The sequence below is a fragment of the Eumetopias jubatus genome, unplaced genomic scaffold, assembly GCF_037043125.1.
Source record: "Eumetopias jubatus isolate StellerSeaLion01/CBP00866 unplaced genomic scaffold, mEumJub1_p1.0 scaffold_2, whole genome shotgun sequence".
Taxonomy (NCBI): domain Eukaryota; kingdom Metazoa; phylum Chordata; class Mammalia; order Carnivora; family Otariidae; genus Eumetopias; species Eumetopias jubatus.
The window spans coordinates 27,918,025-27,943,050 of record NW_028274808.1 but is presented as its reverse complement, the minus strand read 5'-3'; the positions used below and the strand labels follow the sequence as shown (position 1 = coordinate 27,943,050).

General features: G+C 42.2%; 1 protein-coding gene and 1 long non-coding RNA gene across 4 annotated transcripts; one reads left to right on the top strand and one right to left on the bottom strand.

Moving 5' to 3' along the window:
• The first annotated feature begins 47 nt into the window (after positions 1–47).
• On the top strand, positions 48–11,559 carry MBOAT4 (membrane bound ghrelin O-acyltransferase MBOAT4). 2 transcript variants are annotated; one of them, XM_028087574.2, is made up of 3 exons: positions 48–283; positions 7,533–7,757; positions 9,913–11,559. In XM_028087574.2, exons 2-3 carry the CDS (start codon positions 7,579–7,581, stop codon positions 10,874–10,876), a joined length of 1,143 nt encoding a protein of 380 aa, XP_027943375.1. In that variant the 5' UTR covers positions 48–283; positions 7,533–7,578; the 3' UTR covers positions 10,877–11,559. The 2 variants fall into 2 exon arrangements, with proteins under 2 accessions (XP_027943375.1, XP_027943376.1); XM_028087575.2 differs by lacking the exon at positions 48–283 and adding an exon at positions 4,366–4,585.
• Positions 2,747–11,461, bottom strand: LOC148164811 (uncharacterized). 2 transcript variants are annotated; one of them, XR_015767757.1, is made up of 3 exons: positions 9,737–11,461; positions 7,450–7,899; positions 2,747–4,654 (listed from the first exon to the last, which is right to left on the bottom strand). It is a non-coding gene; the product is annotated as an uncharacterized LOC148164811 (long non-coding RNA). The 2 variants fall into 2 exon arrangements; XR_015767756.1 differs by lacking the exon at positions 2,747–4,654 and adding an exon at positions 5,161–5,341.
• Positions 11,560–25,026: the final 13,467 nt, after the last annotated feature.

The window sequence follows — 25,026 nt, the reverse complement described above, 5'->3', positions numbered from 1 at the left end:
CCTGTCGGGGCTAGTGGTTTCTCCTCTCCCTGCCTGAGGCTGCTGGTGCGAGGCAGCCGTACGTGGCCACTGGCTGATGGTTGGCGCAGCCCGCGGACGAATAGACTCGGATTTAAAACAGCCGCTTAGTCCAATCCAGCACGCATTATGTCGACCTCTTTATACCCTACCGTTCTTTTTCAGTCTGCTTTCCGGTCTCTGCTCCTTAAGATTCCTGCCAGGCCTCTGCGCCCTTTTCTGTTCAGGGGGAGCTCATCTCTTCCTGGGCGATCTCAGCATTCCCGTAAGTTTAAATACCTTCCTACCTGCCGGCTTTCTCAGGTTAATATCTCTAGTTCTGTCCTCTTTACCAAACTTCATATCTGGTTATTCCATTGCCTACTTGGCATCTCCACTTGGATGCCTCAAAGTTGTATCAAACTTAAAACGTATAGAAGAGAGTTTTTGATTTACACCCTCAGTTGGTGCTTTGATCTCCATCTCAGTAAAGGGATCCACCATTCACCTAGATGCTCATGCTAGAAACTCAATAGGCATCCTAGGCTTTCCTCACCTCCGTGCATATAATTCACCGGCAAGACTCTGCCACCTCTCTAATGTAAGCTCAGCCGCCATCTCTCCTGGGTGGTCGGCTCCCTCCACCCTTGACCTCTAAAGTCACACCCCCATCCCTGCCCTCCACCCCCCATCCAAGCAATTCTCCTGCAGCCAAAATCACCCTTTAAAAACCAATCCAGTTATTTTACTTCCCATTCTTTATAAAATCCAAACTCCTAAACTCTTTTCCATCGCCTACTTCTGGGCTAGATCCAGCCCCTGCCTACTTCTCTCTCCCTTATTGTCGTGTTCCTCTTCCTCTCTCTCCGATCACACTTTCATCCTCCATGAAGCCAACCTGACTCTCTGCCCCAGTCCGCTTCCACCTGCCCTGCCCACCCCCACCCCAGGGTTCAAGTCTCAGATGACCCATCCTCCGTGTATTAGTCAGCGTTCAGCCAGAGAAACAGAACCACTAGGAGATATAAATTAAGAGGTTTATTGCAAGGAATTGGCTTACATGATTGTGGGGGCTGGCTAGGCAAGTCAGAAGTCTGTAGGGCAGGCTGGAACTCTCATGCATGCGGTGAAGCTGCTGTCTATATAGGCGGAGTATCTTCAGGAAAGCTCCAGCTTTGCTCTTAAAGCCTTTTAACTTATTGGATCAGCCCCACCCAGATTATCTAGAATAATCTCCCTTCTTTAAAGTCAACTGGTTATAGACTTTAATCACACCTATAAAATACCTTCAAAACATCACTTACATTGGTGTTTGATTGAATGGCTGGGAACCGTAGCCTAGCTAAGTTGATAGAAAAAACTAAACTAACCATCACACTCAGAGAAACCTCTGACCATCCAATCAGAAATAGGTCATTTTTGCTGTACTTTTGGTTTTCTCCATGGGATAAGAAGAGGACCCCTCATTCAGGTACCTGGTTGGCTCAGTCGATAGAGCACGTGACTCCTGATCTTGGGATTGGAGTTTACTTAAGAAAAAAGGGACCATTCAGCAGTTGTAATTTTTTATCTTACTATCTCCCCCAAAGACTAAGTTCCATGAAAGTAGCCACATGAATTTGTCCCCACTCTTTATTCAATACTGACCACAGCACCTGACACATAGTTGATAACTCAAAAAGAATTATTGAATAAATATATGGATGAATTGAGAACATTCTTTTGTCCCCAAGCATATAAGCACTTACTTGTTTTCAAGCAATTTCTGTCTAAATTAATTTGAAAGACTTCTAGGGCATGTGTATCAGAGTTCTCCAGAGAAACACAAGCATGGGAGATCACACACACACACACACACACACACACACACACACACAATTTATTTTAGGAATTGGCTTATGTGATTACGGGGGCTGGCAAACCTGAAATTTGTACAAGTAGACCCATGGGCTGGAAATTCAGGGAAGAGTTGATGTTGCAGTCTCGAATCCAAAATCCACACACTGGAAACTCAGGGTTTCTCTGACCCCATCTGGAGGTAGAATTGCTGCTTCTTTAGGAGCCTCAGTCTTTGTTCTTAGGGACTTCAACTGATTGGAAGAGGTGCAGCCACATTTTGGATTGTAATCTGTTTTACTCTAAGTATTGATTTAAATGTAAAAACAAAAACAAAAAAACTTTACAGGAACTACTAGATTGGTGTTTGACCAAACAACAGCAGGATAGCCTGAGTTGATACAATAATTAACCATCACAGCATGCTGATAAGAAGGATCATTTTATCAACATTAGGTACAGTGTCTAGTGCCCATAGCTTTTTAGGGACCTACAAACTGTTTGAGACCTGAAAATAAAATGTATTGATTCCAGGGGCACCTGGGTGGCTCAGTAGGTTATGTGTCTGCCTTGGGCTCAGGTCATCATCCCAGGGTCCTGGGATTGAGCCCCAGAGCCCCAGAGTGCAGCTCCCTGCTCAGTGGGAAGACTGCTTCCCCCTCCCACTCTCCCTCTGCCCCTCCCCACTGCACATGTGCACACACTCTCCCTAATAAAATCTTTTTTAAAAATGTACTGATTCCAAAACAAAAAGTACAAGTAGGAATTAATAAATTCCTGCTGTGCCCTCTCTCTCTCCCTCTCTCTGACAAATAAATAAATTTTTAAATTTTTAAAAATTAAAAAATATTTAATTCAAAGACAAAAAGCATAACCTTTTTATTTTTTAAGATTTTTATTTATTTGACACAGAGAGACAGCACAAGCAGGGGGAGTGGCAGGCTCCCCGCTGAGCAAGGAGCCAGATGTGGGACTCTATCCCAGGACCCTGGGATCATGACCTGAGCCAAAGGCAGACACTTAAGACTGAGCCATCCAGGTGCCCCAAAGCATAACTTTTTTTCCTAACAAATTAACTGCAACTCAATTCCTCTGTACCTAAGTTAAATTTAATGAGGGATGTGATTACATTTTAATATGTTCAATATTGTGTGAGCTTATTCATTGTTCTACTGTTCATCCAGATCTTTGTGCCACCTGTGGCCTGGAATAAGCTGTCCATCTGTTTGGAAACCTCCTTCCAGAGCCAATTTAAGCGCTGCAGATAATTGCTTCTTGATTTACCCACTACAGGATACCCATGGTATACTGCACCTGTCATTCTTTGATGAAAGTATTTGTTGCCATTTCCATCTCCCTCGTAGATTGAGAGCTGCTTGAAGGCAGGGGCCATGTCTTATTCATCTTTATATTCCTAGTGCTTGGCACCAGTCTATCATAAAATGGTAGCCCAATAATGCTACCATTTTTATTGTTATCCAACTGTTTTACTTTCAACTACATTTAACAACCAGCTTTAGGCTCCATACCTTTCCATACCTTATCTAATCCTCATAACCATTCTGTTGAGACGGGCATTATTATATCTAATTTTTTTTATCAAAGGACTCAGTCTCCGAGAAAAGGGATTTAGCTCAGAGTCCCCTAGTTAATAAGAGATTCTCTGCTTTTTCTTCTTTGCAGAGCTCTCTCTCATTAAGAAATGGTCCTTGTCCTTAGGATGCTTTTGTATCAGGCTCTACTCTCCTGTCCTTTATTTAAGGCTGCTTGCTCTTGGTGTGTCTTCAAAGATGAGAAATGGCCAGTCAGGTACATCACTGTAATACTCTGGGCTCAGCAGATGGACTCTACCAGCCAAGAGATGGCCTGTTCTTTTCTTGCTTCTAGGCAGTGTCTCTTGTATTTCTTGTCCACACTCCGAAGAAAAGCTTCTCCTTAAATGTTCTTCTCTACACTTCACTTCCTTAAAACCTTGTAAAGTTTAACAGGTATTTACTGATTACATAGCATACGCCCAACACTGTTCTATGTGTAGGGGGATACAGCAATAAACAAAACAAAGTTCCTCCCTTGTAGAGCTCACATTGTAGCAGGGGACAGACAATAAACTAATTGAAAAATAGAGAAGAGGTGGTGATAGGTACTATGAAAAAAAAAAGATAAAGAAATAGCATAAGGAAGTGGTTGGGAGGAGGAATCTTCCTGCTCTTTGAGAACCTGCCTCCCTTCCTCATGCTCACGTCCTTGCTCGCCCTCCCCAGCTGGCTGGTTATCTGTCCACAACTGGAAAATGAGATTTTTCATTAACTTAGTGAAGAAAATATGACAATCAGATGACTGGAAAGGCAAATAATGCAGTATGTAAACTAAACGAAATGAGAACTTCTGAAAGCAATGTTTTCCGTACATTCTTAATAGAACACCAGAATGTGTTTTGGTTTCTATAGCGCACTTCCCTTTATCAGAAAGCCAACTTTTATGCAGCTTCTGGCTGGTGCTTTTGTTTGTTCTTTACTCACCCAGGCCTTCCTGAGCCATATAAAAAGATCAAAGAGAGCCTGGTTGAGGCGTCTCTTACAGGAAGGCACCAGTTGAGGACTCTAGAAAGAACAGTGTCTTTGTTCCAGTTCACAATGGATTGGCTTCAGGGGTTCTTCCTCCATCCTGTATCACTTTATCAAGGGGCTGCTTTTCCTTTTGCACTTCTGTTTAATTATCTCTGCGTCCTGGATTCATTTTCCACCCATGCCAGGTAGGTTTAAGGGCTCATTTTGCTCTTACATCTATGAATACCATAGTAGGTCAAAAAGCATGGATCGGCCTGTAGACATGAAGATTAAATAATTAATTATACGGTTGTTTTTAAGTGATTATCACTACCACTGATTATTGATTGGTCATGAGTATCTCTAATAGAGTGAAATGCGACTGGAAATTGACATCATGACTCCATTGACTCAAAGTTTCCCATTAAATGGGAAAAGAATAAAAATAAACTCTGGGGAGAGATAGCTGTTGAGATGGTACAGGAATTCCCCAGATATATCTGCACCCCCACCATATGTCCTACATGTTCTTGAACAGTCCTAATTTCATGGAATTTTATCATTTTCAATAAAATTAAATTTTGTTAAATATATAACTGATTTTTTAAATGCCTTGTATCGTTTCTCAGAGAAATGGAATTAAGTCAAAACAAATTATGTTAGATTAGCTATATCTCAATCTAGGGTTTAAAAATTATTGTCCCTAGAGATTTGACAACTTGATTGAAATTTTAGATTTAGCTAATAGATTCTATACACGAGAGACAGTCCTTGTTTTTTGTTTTAAAGATTTATTTTATTGAGGCGCCTGGGTGGCTCAGTTGTTAAGCATCTGCCTTCGGCTCAGGTCATGATCTCAGGGTCCTGGGATCGAGCCTTGCATCGGGCTCCCGGCTCTGCGGGAAGCCTGCTTCTCCGTCTCCCTCTCCCCCTGCTTGTGTTCCCTCTCGCTGTGTCTCTCTCTGTCAAATAAATAAATAAAATCTTTAAAAAAAATTTTTATCTTACTTTATTTTAGAGAGAGAGAGAGAGAGAGAGCAGGGGGGAGGGGCAGAGGGAGAAGGAGAGAGAAAAACAAGCTGACTCTGTGCTGAGCTCAGAGCCTGACATGGGGCTTGATCTCAAAACCCTGGGATCAGACCTGAGCCGAAACCAAGAGTCCAACGCTTAACCAAGTGAGCCACCCAGGCCCCCTGAGACAGTCCCTGTTTTTAAAGAAGTTTGTGGAATATCCTTTTGTAAAATGAAAATCCGTTGCCAGAAGTCTACCTCCTAATGATTCACTTATTTTAGAAATTAAGATTTTTATACATTGATTTTTAAGTAAAATCCAGCTGTATCTAATTATCAGTTAGAATTTCTGAGTTTGACTGAACTGTGGTATGTTATTACACGTTCACAACTGGTTGATGGCCCTTACCTTCATTTAGGAGATAGGGGCAATGGGGGGGGCATGGTAAAAAAGTTTCCTATTGAGAAAGAATCACAAATAATAAAGCAAAACAAGTGCAAAAACAAAGGTTAATTCCCATCGTGGTAAGATTGTTGGCTTTGGAGACAGCCTGGTGGGTCCTGGGTCCCTCCCTTCCTGAGTTGTCCTTGTGTATGTGAATAAATTTTCTCCAAGTTAATCCATGAAATGGAAATAATACTGCCTATCTCGTGGGGTTATTTTAAGGATTACATAAAGATATTTCTTATACAGGGATTATTAGCACAATGCCTAGAATAAAATAAGCACTCAATGTATCATGTAGCCTGCATTGTACATATGTAGACATTTTAATGTTGACAAAGCCTTAGGGCAGTTGCCACTTTAGGCTTCACAGTGTAAGGAATACCCGTTCCTCTCATTTTTCCATGGCAAGGAAGTAAAGTCTTGGGCCACAGTGTTAATTGGGGTGGGTTAGCTCAAAGAGAAGCACAAGAATGGCCCAGGCCTGTGTGATAGAGCTTCTCACACTGGAGCACCTACCAGTTGCTCCCAAGAAAGACTTTCTCACCCATGTGTGTGTGTCACTGTGCCACAGAGCCAGGATATGTACCCTCTGATGGTCAAGAAAACATAGGCCGCTTTGACTCTATTTTCCTATCCCTGACTAGTCAGTACCTATTTTCACACCTCTCCATTCAGATTTATTAATTTGGCACCAATGAAAACAAACAGGGGCACCCGGCTGACTCCTTTGGGAAAGCATGTGACTCTGGATCGTGGGGCCATGAGTTCAAGTGGAAAGAAGAACTGAGTCCTTATCATGTGAAATTTCCCAGGTCTCTGCACATCCTCAGGGCATCTGCCGGCTTCCAAGGGAGGTAGTTTACACAAACCACTGATGTGGGTCTCTAACAACATGGAAAAAACCACCAACTCATAAGATCTGAAAGTGCAGTCGAGAGGATTAAGAGCATATAAAGGTTTTCTAATTGAGTTTTCAAACACTTAGAGAGACGGAATCCCCTTTCCCACTGTCTCTGGAATGGTTCAGGGCAGTGCAACCCAGTGAAAAGGAAAGAGGCTCATCTCGATGAGGCAATGTCTAGAGAGCTCTCCTAGATCCTCGACACTCGGTTTACAACACTTTTCATTCAGGCAGTAAGCCACTAGATTTTTAAGATGTCCCCACCAGGAAACCTCTAGAGCTATCACCCACAGGATTGTCAGAGGTGTTGTTCCCACTTGAGTGGTGGACATCAAAGACAGGTTCCCAGGATCACTAAGGTAGGAATCAAAATTCATCTCCTGAGGGGTCCCTGGGTGGCTCAGTGGGTCAAGTGTCTGCTTTCGGCTTAGGTCATGATCCCGGGGTCCTGGGATCGAGCCCAGCATCGGGCTCCCTGCTCAGCGGGGATTCTGCTTCTCCCTCTGCCCTTGCTCCACCCCTCCTACTCATGCTCTCTCTCTGTGTGTCAAATAAATAAATAAGATCTTTTTTAAAGAGTTGTCTCCTGAGATAGTCGTTTTCAAATGGACTCTGGCTTTTTCTCCCTCGGGTTCTTTCCTTCAGAAAAACAAAAGGAAGACTTTGGGGTGATAACAGTATGGCTTCTTCAGGCGGTACGTGGGGTTTACCTCCATTGGATTATCCAGAATGACATCTGAAGTGAATATTTTGTCACACCAGTTCGGTCTCACACTTGTCCTTTCTCTTTTAGGTACCTCTTTCTCCTGGCTGGAGGGGGGGCCCTGGCCTTGGCTGCCATGGGTTCCTTCGCTGTGCTTGTCCTCACCCCCGCTCTGTGGGCCGCGGTTCTGATTGCCTGGCTTGGCCCACGGGATGTCCACAGGTGGGCTTTCTTCTTTCAGATGAGCTGGCAGACGCTGTGTCACCTGGGGCTGCACTATACGGAATACTATCTGCAAGAACGTGCTTCCACGAGGTAAAGCAGCCTATTCACTTGGCTGTACTAACCCAGCCAAGGCTTTGCTTGCACCATGGTGGAAGTGAGTTTGAATCCGAATTCTTGCACATTGGAGCTGTGTGACCTTAAGCAACTCATTTAACCTCTCAGCCTCAGTTTCCTAAAAAAAAAAAAAAAACCAGTGTGTGCGTATGTGTATATGTGTGTGTATAAGAATAACCAGTCTTATGAGACTCTTAAGTTTGAGATAATTAACATAATGTAATTATATGACTATAAATAACTACCATGTGTTGCCCATGTCACACAGTGCCTGGCACTTTGCTGTATTTATCATTGTACTTGAAAAGGGCATTGAACCAGGAGTCCCAGGGCCCACGGATGAGGTCTGCCCAGAAGTGACTAAGCACAGTTTGCTCAACTCAGAGTGGGTGGTTTAGACACACAGCCAGTATCCTCTCCTCCCCTTCAGCAGGACCGGGAAGGTAAAAATCCACTGTAAACCTTCTCTGCCTTCCTATGGAAGGTGCTATGCAAGGGTTTTGCTTTCATTGAGACTCAGCTGTTCCCTCCTCCCAGAAGAAGGGTAGTGACCCAGTCTAGGAAACAGAATCAGGCACTAATTACAGTCTAGAGAAGTGTTTTCATGAGGCAGTGAGATCACCCAGATTAGGGGAGAACAGGTATCTCTGCAATCTTGAGGCCTGTGGTCCCTGGCTTCCTCCATTACAATTGGTGTGGGTCTGTGGTCACTCAGAGAACAGGGGCTGTGACCTGTCAAGGCGGGTCCCCTCTCTGATTCTAGTTTGCCATTGGTTCACTTATTCTGCCATCCCTGCCACACCCAGAATCCTTTTCTTTATCCTCACTGTGTTCACCCAAGGCTTTAGGGTTTGCTTCTTGGAAGAAGAGGCAAGAGGGCAGGTGGTAGGGGGTGGGGAGTACTGACTGGGGTGTGGTGAATTAGGATTTCATTAAGAAGCTGGGACTTGATAGGGGCTGGAGGAGCAAGCTGAACAGGATCTGGTGAATGGGAAGAAGACTGAGCCAGAGCTGAAATGGGAAGATGTATTAGTTTGCTCTGACGGTCATAACAAAGTACCGAAGATGAGGTGGCTCACACAACAGATATTTACTTCCTCTGGAGGCTGGAAGTTCAAGATCAAGGTGTTGGCAGGTTCAGCTTCTTCCGAGGCCTCTCTCCTTGGCTATAGTTGGTTGTCTTTCCCTGTGTCCTCACCTGGTCTTCCCTATGTGTGTGTCTGTGTCCTAATCTCTTCTTATAAGGACGACAGTCATATTGGATTAGGGTTCACCCCAGTGACCTCATTTTAACTTAATCACCCTATCTCCAAATACAGTCACATTCTGAGGTACTGGGGGTTAGGGCTTCAATGTATGAAACTGGGGGGAAACACAATCAGCCCGCAACAGCAGGTGTACGAACAGGGGTTGGTGGTATTCGGAGGCTACTTGGCTCACTGTTTGGTTAAGTCATGTGAGGAGGTCAGTTATCCTTAAATCCTCAGACTCACAGAAACTGTGGGCATGTGGGAAACACTGCCATTTTCTCTCCATAGGACAGCGTTCCTGATTGTAGAGAACATCATATAATTTTCATCAATCTTCTCCATAATAACCTTGCCAGCAGGATCTCTTCTACCTTGTGACACTGAAGCAGAAGCAGTTCAGGTGATTGGTTAAGAACACACCTCAAATTGCTAATGACTCAGTGCACACCCTGAACCCCAAGCTTGACTCAGCGTTCCTGAGCACAGATCCCAAAGCCTACAGAATCTTACTGACAGGGACCGGTTCATATTTAAAATCTTCGCCTTCCTATAGTCTCTTCAGTACTAAATTTTTGTTCCTTCCATGGCAAATTTCTCCCAGGTCCCTGATTCTAATAGAAGCTGTTCTTAGAAATATCCTAACAATATTTCCCCCACAATATTTGACATTCTTTTAGTTGCCTAATGATTCATTTCCCCATTTACCTTTTGATCCTGCCCAGAGTAGCCTGTGGTGTGAATTAATCCAAGAGTCTTTGTGGGGGCAGGACATTAGTCTCCATCGTTCAGAGTGGCTGTTCGCTGTGGGGTCATGTGTGAGGGACTGGAATGGGATGAAATAAATATGGAGCATTTTCACATTTTAAATAAATCTCTTTCAGGTTCTGCATCACTCTTTCTTCCCTCATGCTCTTGACCCAGAGGGTCACATCCCTCTCTCTGGACATTTGTGAGGGAAAAGTGAAGGCAGCATCAAGAGGCATCAGGGAAAGAAGCTCGTTGTCTGACCATCTATGTAAAGCACTGCCCTATTTCAGCTACTTGCTCTTTTTTCCTGCTCTCCTAGGAGGCCCCCTATGTTCCTTCCAGAAATTTCAGGCTCGTGTTCAAAGGTCCAGCAATTTGTGTCCCAGGCACTCTGTCTGGGCTCTGAGCTGGAGAGGTCTGCAGATCCTGGGCCTCGAGTGCCTAAAGGTGGTCTTGGGGAAGGTGGTGAGTGCAGGAGCAGGTCTGACTGACTGCGGGCAACTCCAGTGCATCCGTGTCATGTGGTCCACAGCCGGGCTCTTCAAACTCACCTACTACTCCTGCTGGATCCTGGATGACGCCCTCCTCCATGCCGCGGGCTTTGGGCCGGGGTTTGGTCAGAGCCCTGGTGAGGAGGGATACATTCCTGATGCAGACATCTGGACCCTGGAAACAACCCACAGGATTTCCCTGTTCACGAGAAAGTGGAACCAAAGCACAGCACGGTGGCTCAGACGCCTCGTATTCCAGCACGGCAGGGCCTGGCCCCTGCTGCAGACGTTCGCCTTCTCGGCCTGGTGGCATGGACTCCATCCAGGACAGGTGTTTGGTTTCCTCTGCTGGGCTCTGATGGTGGAAGCTGATTACCTGATTCACACCTTTGCCCGCTCGTTTATCAGATCCTGGCCGATGCAACTGCTCTATAGGACCCTCACCTGGGCCCACACCCAGCTCATCATTGCTTATATAATGCTGGCCGTGGAGGCCAGGAGCCTCTCCTCTCTCTGGTTGCTGTGTAATTCTTACAACAGTGTCTTCCCCCTGGTGTATTGTATTTTGCTTTTTCTGTTAGGAAAGAGAAAGCATACATTTAACTGATATCTTTCCCCAGCCTTCATCTTATACATCCATGAAATAGAGTTTAGAAAATGCCAGATGGTGTGTTGATGATGGCTATGCTTGAACTTTTCCATACTAGAAGTTGTTTTTTTCAAGTATTGGATGTATATATCTGATGTCTGCCCATAGAAATTTGTGTATCTACTTTCACAAACTATTATACTCGTATTGAAGATTCCAAAAAAAAAAAAAAAAGACAAAGACAAAGACATGGTTTCTTCCCTTAGGGCTTATAGTTTAGGTGGAAGCAAAGTAAGGTGATAGGTAAAAGCATAAGGTACTGCCAACCAAATGGCAAATGGTAAACACATGGACATCCAAACACTGAGTCTCCAACATGTCCACTTCATCCTGGACTGCGAGTTTAGCAAGACAAAAACAACAAAAACAAAAACCTAAACCAGGGGCACCGTGGCTGGCTCACTCGGGAGAGCATGTAACTCTTGATCCTGGGGTCATGAATTCTAGCCCCATGTTGGGTGTAGAGATGACTTAAAAAAAAACTGTCTAGGGGCGCCTGGGTGGTTCAGTCATTAAGTGTCTGCCTTCAGCTCAGGTCATAATCCCGGGGTCCTGGGATTGAGCCCCGCATTGGGCTCCCTGCTCAGCAGGAAGCCTGCTTCTCCCTCTCCCACTCCCCCTGCTTGTGTTCCCTCTCTCGCTGTGTCTCTGTCAAATAAATAAAATCTTAAAAAAAAAAACACCTTTAAATCAGATTATTGTATTGGTTTCCTACACAAACTACAGACTCATCCTCATCTACAGGTAATTTGAAAATTTTGGTCTCAAAATGGAAAAGCTGCTATTATCTCCAAAAATGTTGTTAAACTGAAGATCTGGCTGACTGGTGATAACCACTTACATAATAGTTAAGCACAAAACCGACCCATGTCACACACAGAGGCCAAAAACAAGAAGTAAGCCCTATTTTAGTATGATGTTGAGGGCCTGGTTCCCTTTTCTTGGCATAGCCTAAATAACTCTGTTTCTTCCTCTGTGAGGGCCCCAAGAGAAAGCTGTGAAGACCGCTGAGTGGTAGCAAAGCTATGTCATCTCATGGTCACTGTCACAGCACCTCTGCCCACCTCCCAGCTGGTCACATAATTACAGTTTCTCTCCCTCTCTCTCTTTTTCAAGATTTTATTTATTTATTTGACAGAGAGAGAACACAAGCAGCAGGGGTGGGAGAGGGAGAAGCAGGCTCCCCGCCGAGCAGGGAGCCCAATGCGGGGCTCGATTCCAGGACCCTGGGATCATGACCTGAGCCGAAGGCAGAAGCTCAACCGACTGAGCCACCCAGGCGCCCCATAATTAGAGGTTTTCTTTAAATTAACTTTAGCTCAGCTTACTTTTAAAACTTACCCTCTTTCTAAGCAATGGCATTGCTGAAAATTGAGTTTAGTGGGTTAACTATATTTCACTATCACACTCACTAAAAGAAACACACACAAAATGTTTCTTTGTGTCCCGCTTAAAATCATCCGCTTACCCCATCTATCCCACTGCAGGAAGCATGGGAGGAGCATCAAATCTTCCAAAACCAGCCATCTGCATTCTTTTCAAAATATAAAATTGCAAGTGGGCTTCTAATCTTTTAAAAGTTGACAAAGATAATACTAAGAAGTGATGGATCACTTAGAAAGTTATGTCAATATCACTCACTGACACGAAGGCAAACAAACAGCTCAATCTTCACACACAGATCATACCACAGCAAGCAGTGAGGGCCTTGAATAGGCGGCATGAATTTGTAGTGGCCTTAACTGGCCTGATTCTGGACTTTCTCTCTCCACACTCAATAGCCCAGAGGAGACAATGTCGACAAACGGGGCTTTCCAGGGTTGGGGATAGTCAAGGGGAAACAGCTAATAGCCAAGGGGGTGGTAAAGTACTCTAAGACCATTACAAGCAAGTCACTGAAAGGACCATCCTTAGAATCCAAACCAGAAGGGCAGGTGGGATGGCGGTGGTGGTGTTATGGGAGGAAAGATAACAATCATCACAGCATTATTGATCATAAAAAAGATGGTCAGCATTAGGAGAATGGTTAAGCAAATTACAATGGACTGTGATAGAGCTATTAAAAATCAATGCTTGGGGGCACCTGCATGGCTCAGTCATTTAAGCATCTGAATTCGGCTCAGGTCATGATCTCAGGGTCCTGGGATGGAGCCTCGCCTTGGGCTCCACACTCAGCGGGGAGTCTGCTTCTCCTTCTGCCCCTCCTCCCACTCAATGCTCTCTCTCTCTAATAAATAAGATCTTTAAAAAAAAATCAGTACTTGTTTAGAGGCACTTCTGAGAAGCTAGCCACGTGGCTGTATGTGTTCTGTTTATGAAAATCCTTCAAACACTTAGGTGTTAATTCTCCTAATGCTGACCATTTTTTATGATAAAAAATGCTGTGATGATTATATGATTAACTTATATACAAGTTTCTGTATGTATATTACACTTCTGTAATTTTCTTACATGAATGCTTTTAATGGTAGGAAAAGGCTTATGATAGATTGTTCAATTTTAAAAGAAGTTGGGTGGTGCCTGGATGGCTCAGTTGGTTAAGTGTCCAACTCTTGATTTTGGCTCGGGTCATGTTCTCAGAGTTGTGAGACTGAGAGCCCTGTGTCGGGCTCCACACTGGGCATGGAGCCTGCTTAAGATTCTCTCCCTTTGCCTCTGCTCCTAGCCCCCTCCCTTTATAAAAAAAATTAATAAAAAGTAGTTGGTTAATAAAATCAAACAAAGTGCAATTTGGTCTCTAAATCTATCTCCCCATTGATGGCCAGGGGTAATTTCTGCTCCTCTGACTGGTTAAAACCAGGACATGTACTTCCATCCCTTTCTATTTGCATCTATAAAAGTGTTCCATTTATACTGGACAGTATAAAGAACATGTGATTTGAAAGAATTAATCTAAGGAAAAAAGTCACAGCCGGAGATGTAGACCCAAGAGCCAAGTGTCTGCACAGAGAAGATCCCAGATCCAAGAGCAGAGAACAGAGAATGTATCTTCTTTCAATCCTCATTTCCTTTGTTAGGACTTAATTTTTGAGTTCCTGACTCCTGCCCCCACTGCTTCCTCAACAATTGCCAACTTTAGTTTCGCTTTCGTTCAGTTACTGATTGTCACTCCCCAGACCCTGCCCATTGACACATTCCCTTTGACACATGATGGATAGCACCTGCTTATTCACCTTTTCTTTTTTTTGAGGGAGAGAGTGCACGTGCGCATGCACCATGCGTGGTGGGGGAGGGGCAGAGGGAGAGGAAGAGAGAGAATCTTAAGCGGGCTCCACACCCAGGACGGAGCCCGACAGGAGCTCAATCTCATGACCCTGAGATCATGACCTGAGCCAAAATCAAGAGTCCGATGCTTAACCAACTGAGCCACCCAGGCACCCCTTGCCATCCTACCTTTTATCAGCCAAATTACTCTGAAGAATTTGGTAGGAGCCTTTACAGACACCCCCATGAGACCTCATCCAGTTGTTGGAAAGTATCATTGTGTGAGATTCTGTTGATTAAGAAAGCCCTAAAAATGGGATAAGCCATGATAACTGAAAAGCTCGGAATGCCGGCAAAACTTAATTATTTAACATAAAGCTACAAAATTTGCCTCAAGAGGACTCAGGAACTGTAGATGCCATCATTTGTCAATTGAAATGCAATTGCCTAGGAAGTGTTCCATGAAAACTTCAGTCCACCTTTCAATCTATTATTTTGAGTAAGGTAGGCTCACAGGGCACCCCCTGGTGCACATGCAGCCACTCACCTATGTTGGCCTCCTTATGAATCTGTTGGTAGCTGCCATGACCAATAGGCAGCCAGTGGCTCTCAATGGGTAACTCAGATTTAGCGATCCATCCCAATTGTTAAACTTCTCCAAAGGAGACTATCCAATCTTGTTTTTTTTCTATCCATGCAGTTTTTTTTTTTTTCTGTCCATGTAGTTTTTATAAAGCAAACCATAGGGAGACTTCACTGACAAACGTCCACCCAATTAATTCATCAATCCTTGATTCATCAATTCCATGAGAACATGGAAAAGGAGGCCCAGATGGAGAGTTTTGAGGAGTTTGTCCTGGCATACATTCGTAGATATTTCAAACCAGAAAAGTACCAAGAGAGCCAAGTTCTATCTCTGCCCAAAGGATGCTACTCACTTGACTGATCTCTTGCATCAGTGAACTCTCTCTCAGGTCACCTGAGATGCTCTGGCAGCCAGCCTGCCAAGCCTGGGCAAAGGGGAAGGGATCAAACAATGAGAAGCAGGTTGATGGTGAAGCAGGTTCAGTAGGTGTGAGAGAACAGATTTGACCACTGTATTCATACAAGCACTATGGAGACCAACAGATTACGAGCATTACAGTGACAAATTGCTATGAAAGAATAAAGCAATCACTAGTAACAATCCTGATTAAAAGGCCAAGTATTAGACTGTAGATTCATGTCACTTCCAACAGGTTCTTCTCTACATGTTTTAACATAGCAGATGGTGCAGGAAGCTTGGCTCCCTGTAATTCCAGGGTTCAGCACTGAGAGGTGGAGGGTTAATAGTTATATTTTATGTGAACCTTGTCAACTACACCTATTTTCAAAACAATAAAAATGTGCAAAAAATTGAACAGACATCTCACAAAAAAACCAGGTACTTCACTCTTTGGCTATTATAAATAATGCTATTATGAACATTGGTGTTCAATTTTTTGTGTAGATCTAAGTTTTCAATTCTCTTAGGTATATATGTATGAGCAGAATTGCTGGGTCATATGGTAACTATGTTTAACTTTTTGAGTAACTGTCAAACTGTTTTCCACATCAGCTGTACATTTTACATTCTCACTCCAATGTATGAGGATTCCAGTTTCTCCACATTCTTGTCAACACTTGTTATATCTGCCTTTTTCATTCTAGCCATTCTAGTGGGTTTGAAATAGTTTCTCATTGTGTTTTTTTTTTTAAGATTTTATTTATTTATTTGAGAGAGAGAGTGGGAGGAGGGTCAGAGGGAGAGAATCTTCAAGCAGACTCCCTGTTGAGCAGGGAGCCCGATGTGGGGCAACCCACTACCCATGAGATCATGACTTGAACCAAAACCAAGAGCTGGACGCTCAACTGACTCAGCCACCCAGGCACCCTTCTCATTGTGGGTTTGATTTGCATTTCCCTAATGACTAACAGTGTTGAGCACCTTTTCATATGATTGTTAGCATTTGTATCTTTTTTTTAGAGAAATGTCTATTCAGATGCTTTTGCCCATTTTAAAATTGGGTTATTTGGGTCTTTCTGCTGTTGAGTTGTTAAGAGTTATTTAAATATTTTGGATACTTGATCCTTATCAGATATATAACTTGCAAATATTTTCTTCCATTCTGTGGGTTATAGTTTCACTTTCTTGATGGTGTCCTTTGAAGCACAAAAGCTTTTAATTTTGATGAGCACAATTTGTATTTTTCCCTTGGTTGTTTGTTGCTTGTCGTATCTATGAAACCATTGCCTAGTCCAAGGTCATGAAGATTTACACTTATGTAAATCTTAAACTTTTATAGTTTAGCTCTAACATTTAGGTCTATGATATATTTTGATTTAACTTTTGAAGATAGAGTGAGGTAGGGGTCCAATTTCATTCCTTTGCGTGTGTTTATCCAGTTGTCTCAGCACCCTTGCTAAAAAGACTCCTCTTTCCCCTTTGAATTGTCTTGGCCCCTAAAGTTGATTTTTTTTTTTTTTTAATAAGAACCAAAAAAGGGCACCTGGGTGGCTCAGTTGGTTGAGCGTCTGTCTTCGGCTCAGGTCATCACATACCTTAATCCAGAGGTCAGAAAGTTTCCAATAACACCCACAAGTCAGGAAACCACTGCCAAAGTCACAAATTCCTTGCATCTGCTTAAAAGCAGTGGAATGCAGTCTTGTCAACCCTTGAGAAAACTCACATCTGCTTAAGCCTGCACACCACTGTTGGCAGAGGAAGAACATCTTTCGCTCTCTTCAGGTTTCCCAAAGCATGGTGAGTGTATTTTATTAGCAAAATATAGATTAAACACAGGACCCTGGAGGCAAGGGGATCTGGAAAATAGAGTTTCAAGACCCCTGTAATAGGTGGTGGTGGGAATGAATGCTGGTTGTCACTGAACAATAAATATACAGCTTATCAACCAGTCATGGACAAATACTGCATGCTTCCACTTTTTTTTTAAATATTTTACTTATTTATTTGAGAGAAAGAGAGAGAGAGAGAGAGAGAGAGAGAGACAGCGCACTAGCAGGGGGAGAGGCAGAGGGAGAAGCAGGCTCCCGCTGAGCAGGGAGCCCAACGTGGGGCTCAATCCCAGGACCCTGGGATTGTGACCTGACCCGAAGGCAGACACTTAACTGATTGAGCCACCAGGCACCCCTGCATGATTCCACTTATATCAAATTCATAGAGACAGAAAGCAGAATGGTGATTGCCAGTGGCTAGAAAAGAGGGGGAAATGAGGAGTTGCTACTGAATGGGTATAGAGTTTCAGTTACTCAAGATGAAAAAGTTCTAGCAGTTGCTATACAACAATGTGCATATAGCTAACAATACCATACTGCACACTTAAAATTCATGAAGACAGTAAATCTCATGTGTTTTTTTTTTACATCTATCTTATAGAAAAATCATTCAAAGTGTTATTTTGCCCTTTTTATGTCCTACAACCAAAATAATATCACATAACCCCTGTTACAGTCTTATGATATTTCTCATTCTTCTATTTTTTCCCAAATGTCTGGGGAGATCTGGATCCACCCTATTTTTTTTTTATTTGTCATGGAATGGGCATCAACTAAGAGATTTACCCTCACTTAGAATCTGCTTCAAAGGGGTGAACTATTTGAACCCTTTTTATAACCTTGCCTGGGACAAAAACAATTGGTTATAATGACAATTATTTATAATTTTATAATTTCATTTGAAATGGCTTCATATGCAACATTAAAAGTAAATTGGCATAATTGCCTCAAGAAATTGCAAGTAGTACATATTTGCAACAATGCAAAGTTTAATTTTCTGAAAAAGGTGCACACATATCTTACTTATAAAAAACAATTAACTGTGATCACTTAAGACTGCTTTTGTTGTGGTAAAATATAACGTAAAGGTTACTATTTTCACCATTTTTAAGTGTACACTTCAGTGGTATTAAGAACATTCACATAGTGGTGGAATCATCACCACCATCCACCTCCAGAATGTTTCCATCATTCTAAATGAAAACCCTGTACTCACTAGATAGCAACTCCCTATTTCCCAACCCCTCAGTTCCTTGTAACCACTGTTCTATCTTTTGTCTCTGTGGTACTTCATATAATATTTGCCATTTGTGTCTGGCTTATTTTGCTGAGCATAATGTCATCAAGGTTCATCCATGCTGTAGCATGCATTAGAAGTTCGTCCTTCTTTAAAGTTGAACACTTGGGTTGTTTCCACCTTTAGGCTACTGTGAACGGTGATACCATGAACATTGGTGTAAAAAAAAAGTATCTGTTTTGAGTTCCTCCTTTCAGTTCTTTTGGTCATATACCTAGCAGTGAATTTCTGGATCACATGGTAATTCTACATTTAATGTTTTGAGGAACTACCATACCATTTTCCACAGTGGCTGTACCATTTCACATTCCCACCAACAGTGCACAAGCATTTCAATTTCTTCACATCCTTGTCAACACTTGTTTTTTTCTGGTGTTGTTTAAATATAATAGTCATTCTGGGGGGTGCCTGGCTGGCTCAGTGGGTAGAGCATGCAAATCTTAATCTCAGGGTCATGAGTTCAAGCCCCACGTTGGGCATGGAGCCTACTTAAAAAAAAAAGGATATATATATGTCATTCTACCAGGTGTGAGGTGGTATTTCATTGTGTTTTTTCTAAAGAGTTTATTTTTAAGTAATCTCTACACTTAACGTGGGGCTCAAACCCACAACCCAGAGACAAGAGCTGCATGCTCCATCGACTGAGCCAGCCAGGTGCCCCTCCTTGTGGTTTTGATTTGCATTCCCTTCTGATTATTGATGTTGAGCATCTTTCAATATGCTTACGGAATTTTTATCTTCTTTGGGAAAAAGTCTGTTTAAGTCTTTTGCCCATTTTCAAATTGGGCTGTTTATAGTTCTTAAATCATTTCTTATTTTAATCTTTATCCTGAGAGAAAAAAATAATGAAAGGTATGGTGAATACTACGGGCTTTAGTCTCATATTGGGTGATTTGACAAAGATCTCTTCAACCAATCTTACCCTGGAATTATTAATATGCCAGGAAAATGAGAGATCTTTTTAAGACATTTAGGTAAAATTAGCAAGTCATTCTCTAAACCACCATGATTCATTCCCTGTAACTGCCCACATAGCCCCCCAAACAAAATGTGTTTTTGTGGCAATAATTAAGAGAAGTAGCCATGGGGTAAACAAACAACAGTGTCTGCCTCCTGTAGTTTGTCTTCATTGTTTGTTTTTTGTTTTTTTGTGAGAGAGAGAGAGAGAGAGAGAGAGCACAGGCATGAGCAGGGGGAGAGAAAGAGACAGAGGGAGAAGCAGGGTCCCTGCTGAGCAAGGAGCCCGATGCGGGACTCGATCCCACAACTCTGGGATCATGACCTGAGCTGAAGGCGGACACTTAAACTGACTGAGCCACCCAGGAGTCCCAAGGTTGTCTTCAGTGTTAAAAAAAAAATTTTTTTTAAGCTAAATTTAAATCTTGAGCATAACGACAGAATGACAAATATCTGGGGCTTATTTATCTGAACATCAGCTTCCATTCCACAGACTCTGGCAACTGCCTTAGTTCTCTTGAGGGAGGAAGCAGCAGTTTCTCTTCAGACCCTTGGAGGGAGGAAATGCCGAAGTGCTCCAATGATTCTCTTCAAAGGGTTACCTTCTCTACTCCTCCATCCTCCACATTTTACTTCTACAGGTAGGAAGTGGGTGCGTGCTCAATAGATATGACTTAGCACCACATTTAAGGACAAAGAGAAATTGGCACCTCTGTATTATTCTTGGTTTGGGGGACCTCAACTGAGACTGAAAGAGTCCTATTTATCATTAGTATAGTAAGGTCTCATTTTAATAAAAAAGCATTTTTAAAATTACTTAGACATATCTAGTTAATATTTTGATATGTCGGTATTATAGGCAGAATTATGTTCCATCAAAATTCAGATGTTAAGCTTCTAACTCCCAGTACCTCAGAATGTAACTGTATTTGGAGAGGGGGCCCTTACAGAAGTAATAAAGGTTAAATGAAGTCATAGGATAGGTCCTAGCCCAATACGACTGGTGTCTGTATAAGAAGAGGTGGTTGGGACGCAGACAACACAGACTGAGGGATGACACAGTGAGGAAGAAGGTAGCCTTCTGCAGGTCAAAGAGAGGCCTCAGAAGAAACCAACCCTGCTGACACTGTGGTCTTGGACCAGCCTCCAGAACAATGAGAAAATAAATTTCTCTTGTTTTATTTTTTTTAAGTAAGCTCTATGCCCAATGGGGCTTGAACTCATGCGTCCAAGTTCAAGAGCTGCATGCTCTGCCAACCGAGCCAGCCAGGTGCCCTGAAGTTTCTGTTGGTTAAGCCTCCCAGTTTGTGGTACTTTGTTAAGGCAGCCTAAGCAGACCTCTAACAAAATCTCCCAACTTTCTCTACATATACATTCCTATGTATTATATATGTGTACTTACATATTTTCAAAAATTAGATTATACTCATTTGTATTTTCTAGCCTGCTTATTAAACTTAACATTATAAAGTGTTCTTACGTCTGCATTTTTACAATGTGATTTTTAATAACTGCCTAAAACATTCATGACTTATTTAATCAAACTTCTGCTATGTGACTTTAACATTGTACATTGTTTTAATTTTTCACTGCTATAATTAATAAGGTGATGACTATCTTCTGATTAATTCCCTAGGATTACTATTCAGGTAGTTGATAGGTTAAATAGTATGCATACGTAGAGGCTTTTAATATTTATCACCAAATTACATTTGATAAATTTTTTTGTTGCTGATTTTTTTTTTAATGTAAGCTCTATGCCCAACATGGGGCTTGTTCTCACGACACTGAGATCAAGAGTCACACGCTCCACTGACTGAGCCAGCCAGGTGCCCCACATTTGAGGATGTTTATACCAATTTACACTCCTACCTAAAATCTGTGAGAGTGATCGTTTCATGTGCCCTACTTGAATATTATAATTTCAAAAAAGTCTCTGCCACATTTGTAAGTGGTATAAAGTGTCATATTGATGTTTACATTTCATTGGCTTGATTACTAACAAGAATAACGTCCCCTCCATACATTCCTTATTGACCATCTATTTATAAATTTTTATTCAGAAATTGTGTGCTCATATGTTTTGCTATTTCTTTTTAAATTTTTTCACTAATCTATTTGTAAGACTTCCCTGTAAGACATTCTTCTATCTTTAAAAGTAATTATCGAAAAGAGTTAAAGTATAGGGCGCCTGGGTGGCTCAGTTGGTTAAGGATCTGCCTTTGGCTCAGTTCATGATCCCAAGGTCCTGGGATCGAGTCCTGCATCAGGCTCCTTGCTAGGCCGGCAGCCTGCTTCTCCCTCTCCCTCTACTGCTCCCCCTGCTTGAGCACTCTCTCTCTGTCAAATAAATAAAATCTTAAAAAAAAAAAAAGGTAAAGTAAAATATATGTCTGTGTATGTACCATGAAGTTAAAAAATAAAACATTGAGAATACAATTGACGTCCTTTTTGAATCCTTCCTTGATTACTTATCCCCACTTTATCACCTCAGAAGAGACTGTATTTTATGTTTTAATGTCATAGTTCATTTATCCCAAAATAATATATAGTATTTTGGGCGTGTTTTAAAACTTTATATAAATGGTATTATTGTCTAATATCCTTTTGTGACTTGAATTTTCACTCACAATTCCTTGTTAGGTTCATCCATGCTGGTGCATATAGGCCCTAGTCCCTTCGTTTTCACTGCTGTATAGTGTTCCACTGTGTGAATGTACCACATTTTATTTATCCAGTCTCCTTTCCCCCCGAAAGTATTTGTTATTAAAATAATCAGTGATGGACACTCTTAAACATGTTTCCTTGAGTGCGTGTACGATGGTTTCCACAGGATATGCTCCTACTCATGGAGTCACTTGGTTATAATGCTTACATATCTCCAATTTTGCTAGATGCTGTCAAATATTCCTATATACTCTCCAAAGTGGTTGTACCAATGGACACTTACACTAACAGTATTTGAGGGTTTAATTTGCTATATGTCCTTTCCAGTTATTATCAAGACTTACAATTTTTCTGATCTGATGGGTGCTAACGGTACTTAAAAAAACTTTTTATTCTGAAATAGTTTTAGACTTACAGAAAGTTGCAAAAAATAGTACAGAGAATTCATTTATCTTTTACCCAACTTCCCTTAAAGTTATCAACTTACATAACCATAGCACAATTACAAAACCAAGAAATTATCAGTACAATATTATTAACTACTAAACTACTGACCTTACACAAATTTCACCAATTCTCTCCCAGTGTCATTGTTCTGCTCCAGATCAGATGCGGGATCCCGTTTCCATTTAATTGTTGTGTCTCCTTCCCATCTGTGACAGTTCCTCAGTTTTTCCTTGTCTTTCACGACCTCGATGACTCTTGTCTTTCACGACTTTTGATGAGTACCAGTTGTTTTGTAGCAATGTCTCTCTAAGTGGGTTTATCTGATGTTTTCTCATGATTCAATGGAGACTAAGATAAAAAAAAATCTTCCTTCTAGATGAAAATGACTGAAAGGATAACATGCTTCATTATGAAGAACCCTGTCTTCTGTGGGCAGAGACAGATTACTGAAGATCATGCTGTTTTGGAGCAGGGGGCCTGGACTCATGTAAGGGGACCTCATGAGTCCTCTCACAAGGGATTCGAGAATTCCTCCCTTCTAGGGGAAGTAAATGCTACCTGCAACCTGGCACAAGTCAGAGCTATGGACAGACTTGGGGCAGCCTTCAAGCAAGTACACAACCAATAGACTATAGAAGCCAGTGAGTACAATGATCAGTTTTTGGGCGGGGGGGGGGATTGAGGGTTGTGTAGTAATTCCTATCTCTTTTCCTCAGGCCTTTGGTAAAAGATTTGTTTGAAGTCATAGCCTGATTTTAGATGTGCTTTGCAGGGATCAAGAGAGAGGGTCTTATCCATGGTTGGGGTGCAGGATACAGGGAGAAAGGAAAAAGCAATTAGAAAGTGGTGAAAAGGTGGCTGCAGAGAATGGAAGCCAGTCCAGTGCGAGTCCGGCTGAGGGACAAGCAACAACCATGACCGGTTTGTGAAACATACGCAATCCTGGGATTCCCAGAAATACTTTGGAAGAGAAACATCAACATAAGAACATTAACTGTCGCACAGGTTGGGAGCTTGAATGGTTCCGTATTACCATCCTAGACCAAGATCAACCACCATTTTTTTTTTTCTTAAGTAATCTCCAACATGGGGTTCAAATGCATGACCCTGAGATCAAGAATCGCACGCTCAACTGAGTCAGCCAGGCACCCCAACCACCTTTTTCTTTGTGAAGCATCTCTCTATCCTCCCTTCGCTGTTGTTGCTACTTCCTCTACAGTCACACAGCTACTTGGTAGATATAATGTAGTAGGGATGTCTGAGATACTTTTGTTCTCATCTTACTTTCCATTTTATTTATTTCCATTTCCATAGCCCCGGTGTCTGATTCCAAACATGTCTGTGGAATGAATAAATGCGTACAGTGGGCTATGCAGTGTTCCAGGTGGGAATCCAAAACATCATTTAAGATGCATAATAGCAGGTATAGCTTTTCCCTTCCTTCCCATCCAAGCAGATACTGGGTTCCGTGTTCATGCTCACAGGACAGGATGTTATAGGGAGAATAAGGTTTATCCGTAGTAAGATTATACTATGTGTCTTTGAATTAAATCCATTATGATACGATAAAGCAGCTCTGAGGAAAAAGCAAAATAGTGGTCCTGGGTAATCTAATTGGATTTGGGTGCAAAATATGTAAAATGTTCTGTAACTTCATTAGCCTGATTTTGTACACAGTTTGGTCTTTTGGATGGCTTCAATCCTCAAAACTGTAAACATGGAGCTTCTTTTTGTTCTGTTAACTGTTTCCTCAGTGCTAAATTCTGTGAATTTATCTTCTTCCAATGGGCACTCCTGAACTGTTCGGTTATCCCTATCTGGGAACTCACTTTTGCTACTGAGAACCTTTGGCTAGACCATCTGTTGCTCCTGCTTGCACAGGCTGAGGAAAGGGAGGGCCGGTGTTTTCAGTGAGTTAGGGAGGAGAAAGATGTGCCACTGAGCAGGGTAACCCTGGTGGCTAGCCTTCTGGACTTGGGTGTTCCCATTTTTGCTCCTTCGGGAAACATGTTCTCCAACCTAAACTGGAAAGTGTGAGATGGGCATGCATAAAGATCTGATGGTTTTGCTGCTCCCAATGCAGCACCCTAAATAATCCCTCAGCAAATTGCCTCGGTATGTTGCCTCTCTGAGCCTCCTCCCGCCTCTGGATGCCACCACTTGTGGTGATAAAGGACCTCCTTGGCATGGCTCCCATATTTTATGGTTGTATCCTCCCATGTGCTTGCCACCAGCATTCTAGGCTACAATTTTGTTCTTTAATTTGATTATGTCGGTTTTCATTTTCTCAGGGATTTCTTAGTTTCTGATCTACCAAGACGTCCCCTTCTTGTTTTAAGTTTGGCAATATATTTCCCTATTCTTAAAAAAAAAAAAAAGCGTATCATTTTTCAGGTTTGGTGCAGGAGTGGGGGGAGAGAGGATCCTGTAGACTTAACCCATCGGAACACCCTGGCAGTGTTTATTAGATAATCAATAGGTCTTCCTGATTACCTTGAAGTACTGCAATGAATGACTGAAGACCAGGGAGGTAGAGCATTTCCAAGAGATACTATGAGGCTGACGGGGTGACTCCTGTCAGCAATATAGTAAGACTGGATTGCTAGAATGTTTTATTTATTTTTTTTTTAGTTTGTCTACTTCCATGAGAAGAGGGAACTGCTTAGCAGTAGAGAGAACTGGTAAAAAACAGTAATGATAGCTAACATTTAACCATCTCAAT

What these genes read in the sequence shown, in the direction of transcription:
- MBOAT4 (XM_028087575.2), top strand. Translation starts at nt 4,467, where the DNA reads ATGGATTGGCTTCAGGGGTTCTTCCTCCATCCTGTATCACTTTATCAA. An exon ending in TCATTTTCCACCCATGCCAG is followed by an intron (nt 4,586 to 7,532) that starts GTAGGTTTAAGG and finishes TTTCTCTTTTAG; the next exon opens with GTACCTCTTTCTCCTGGCTG. An exon ending in CAAGAACGTGCTTCCACGAG is followed by an intron (nt 7,758 to 9,912) that starts GTAAAGCAGCCT and finishes AATCTCTTTCAG; the next exon opens with GTTCTGCATCACTCTTTCTT.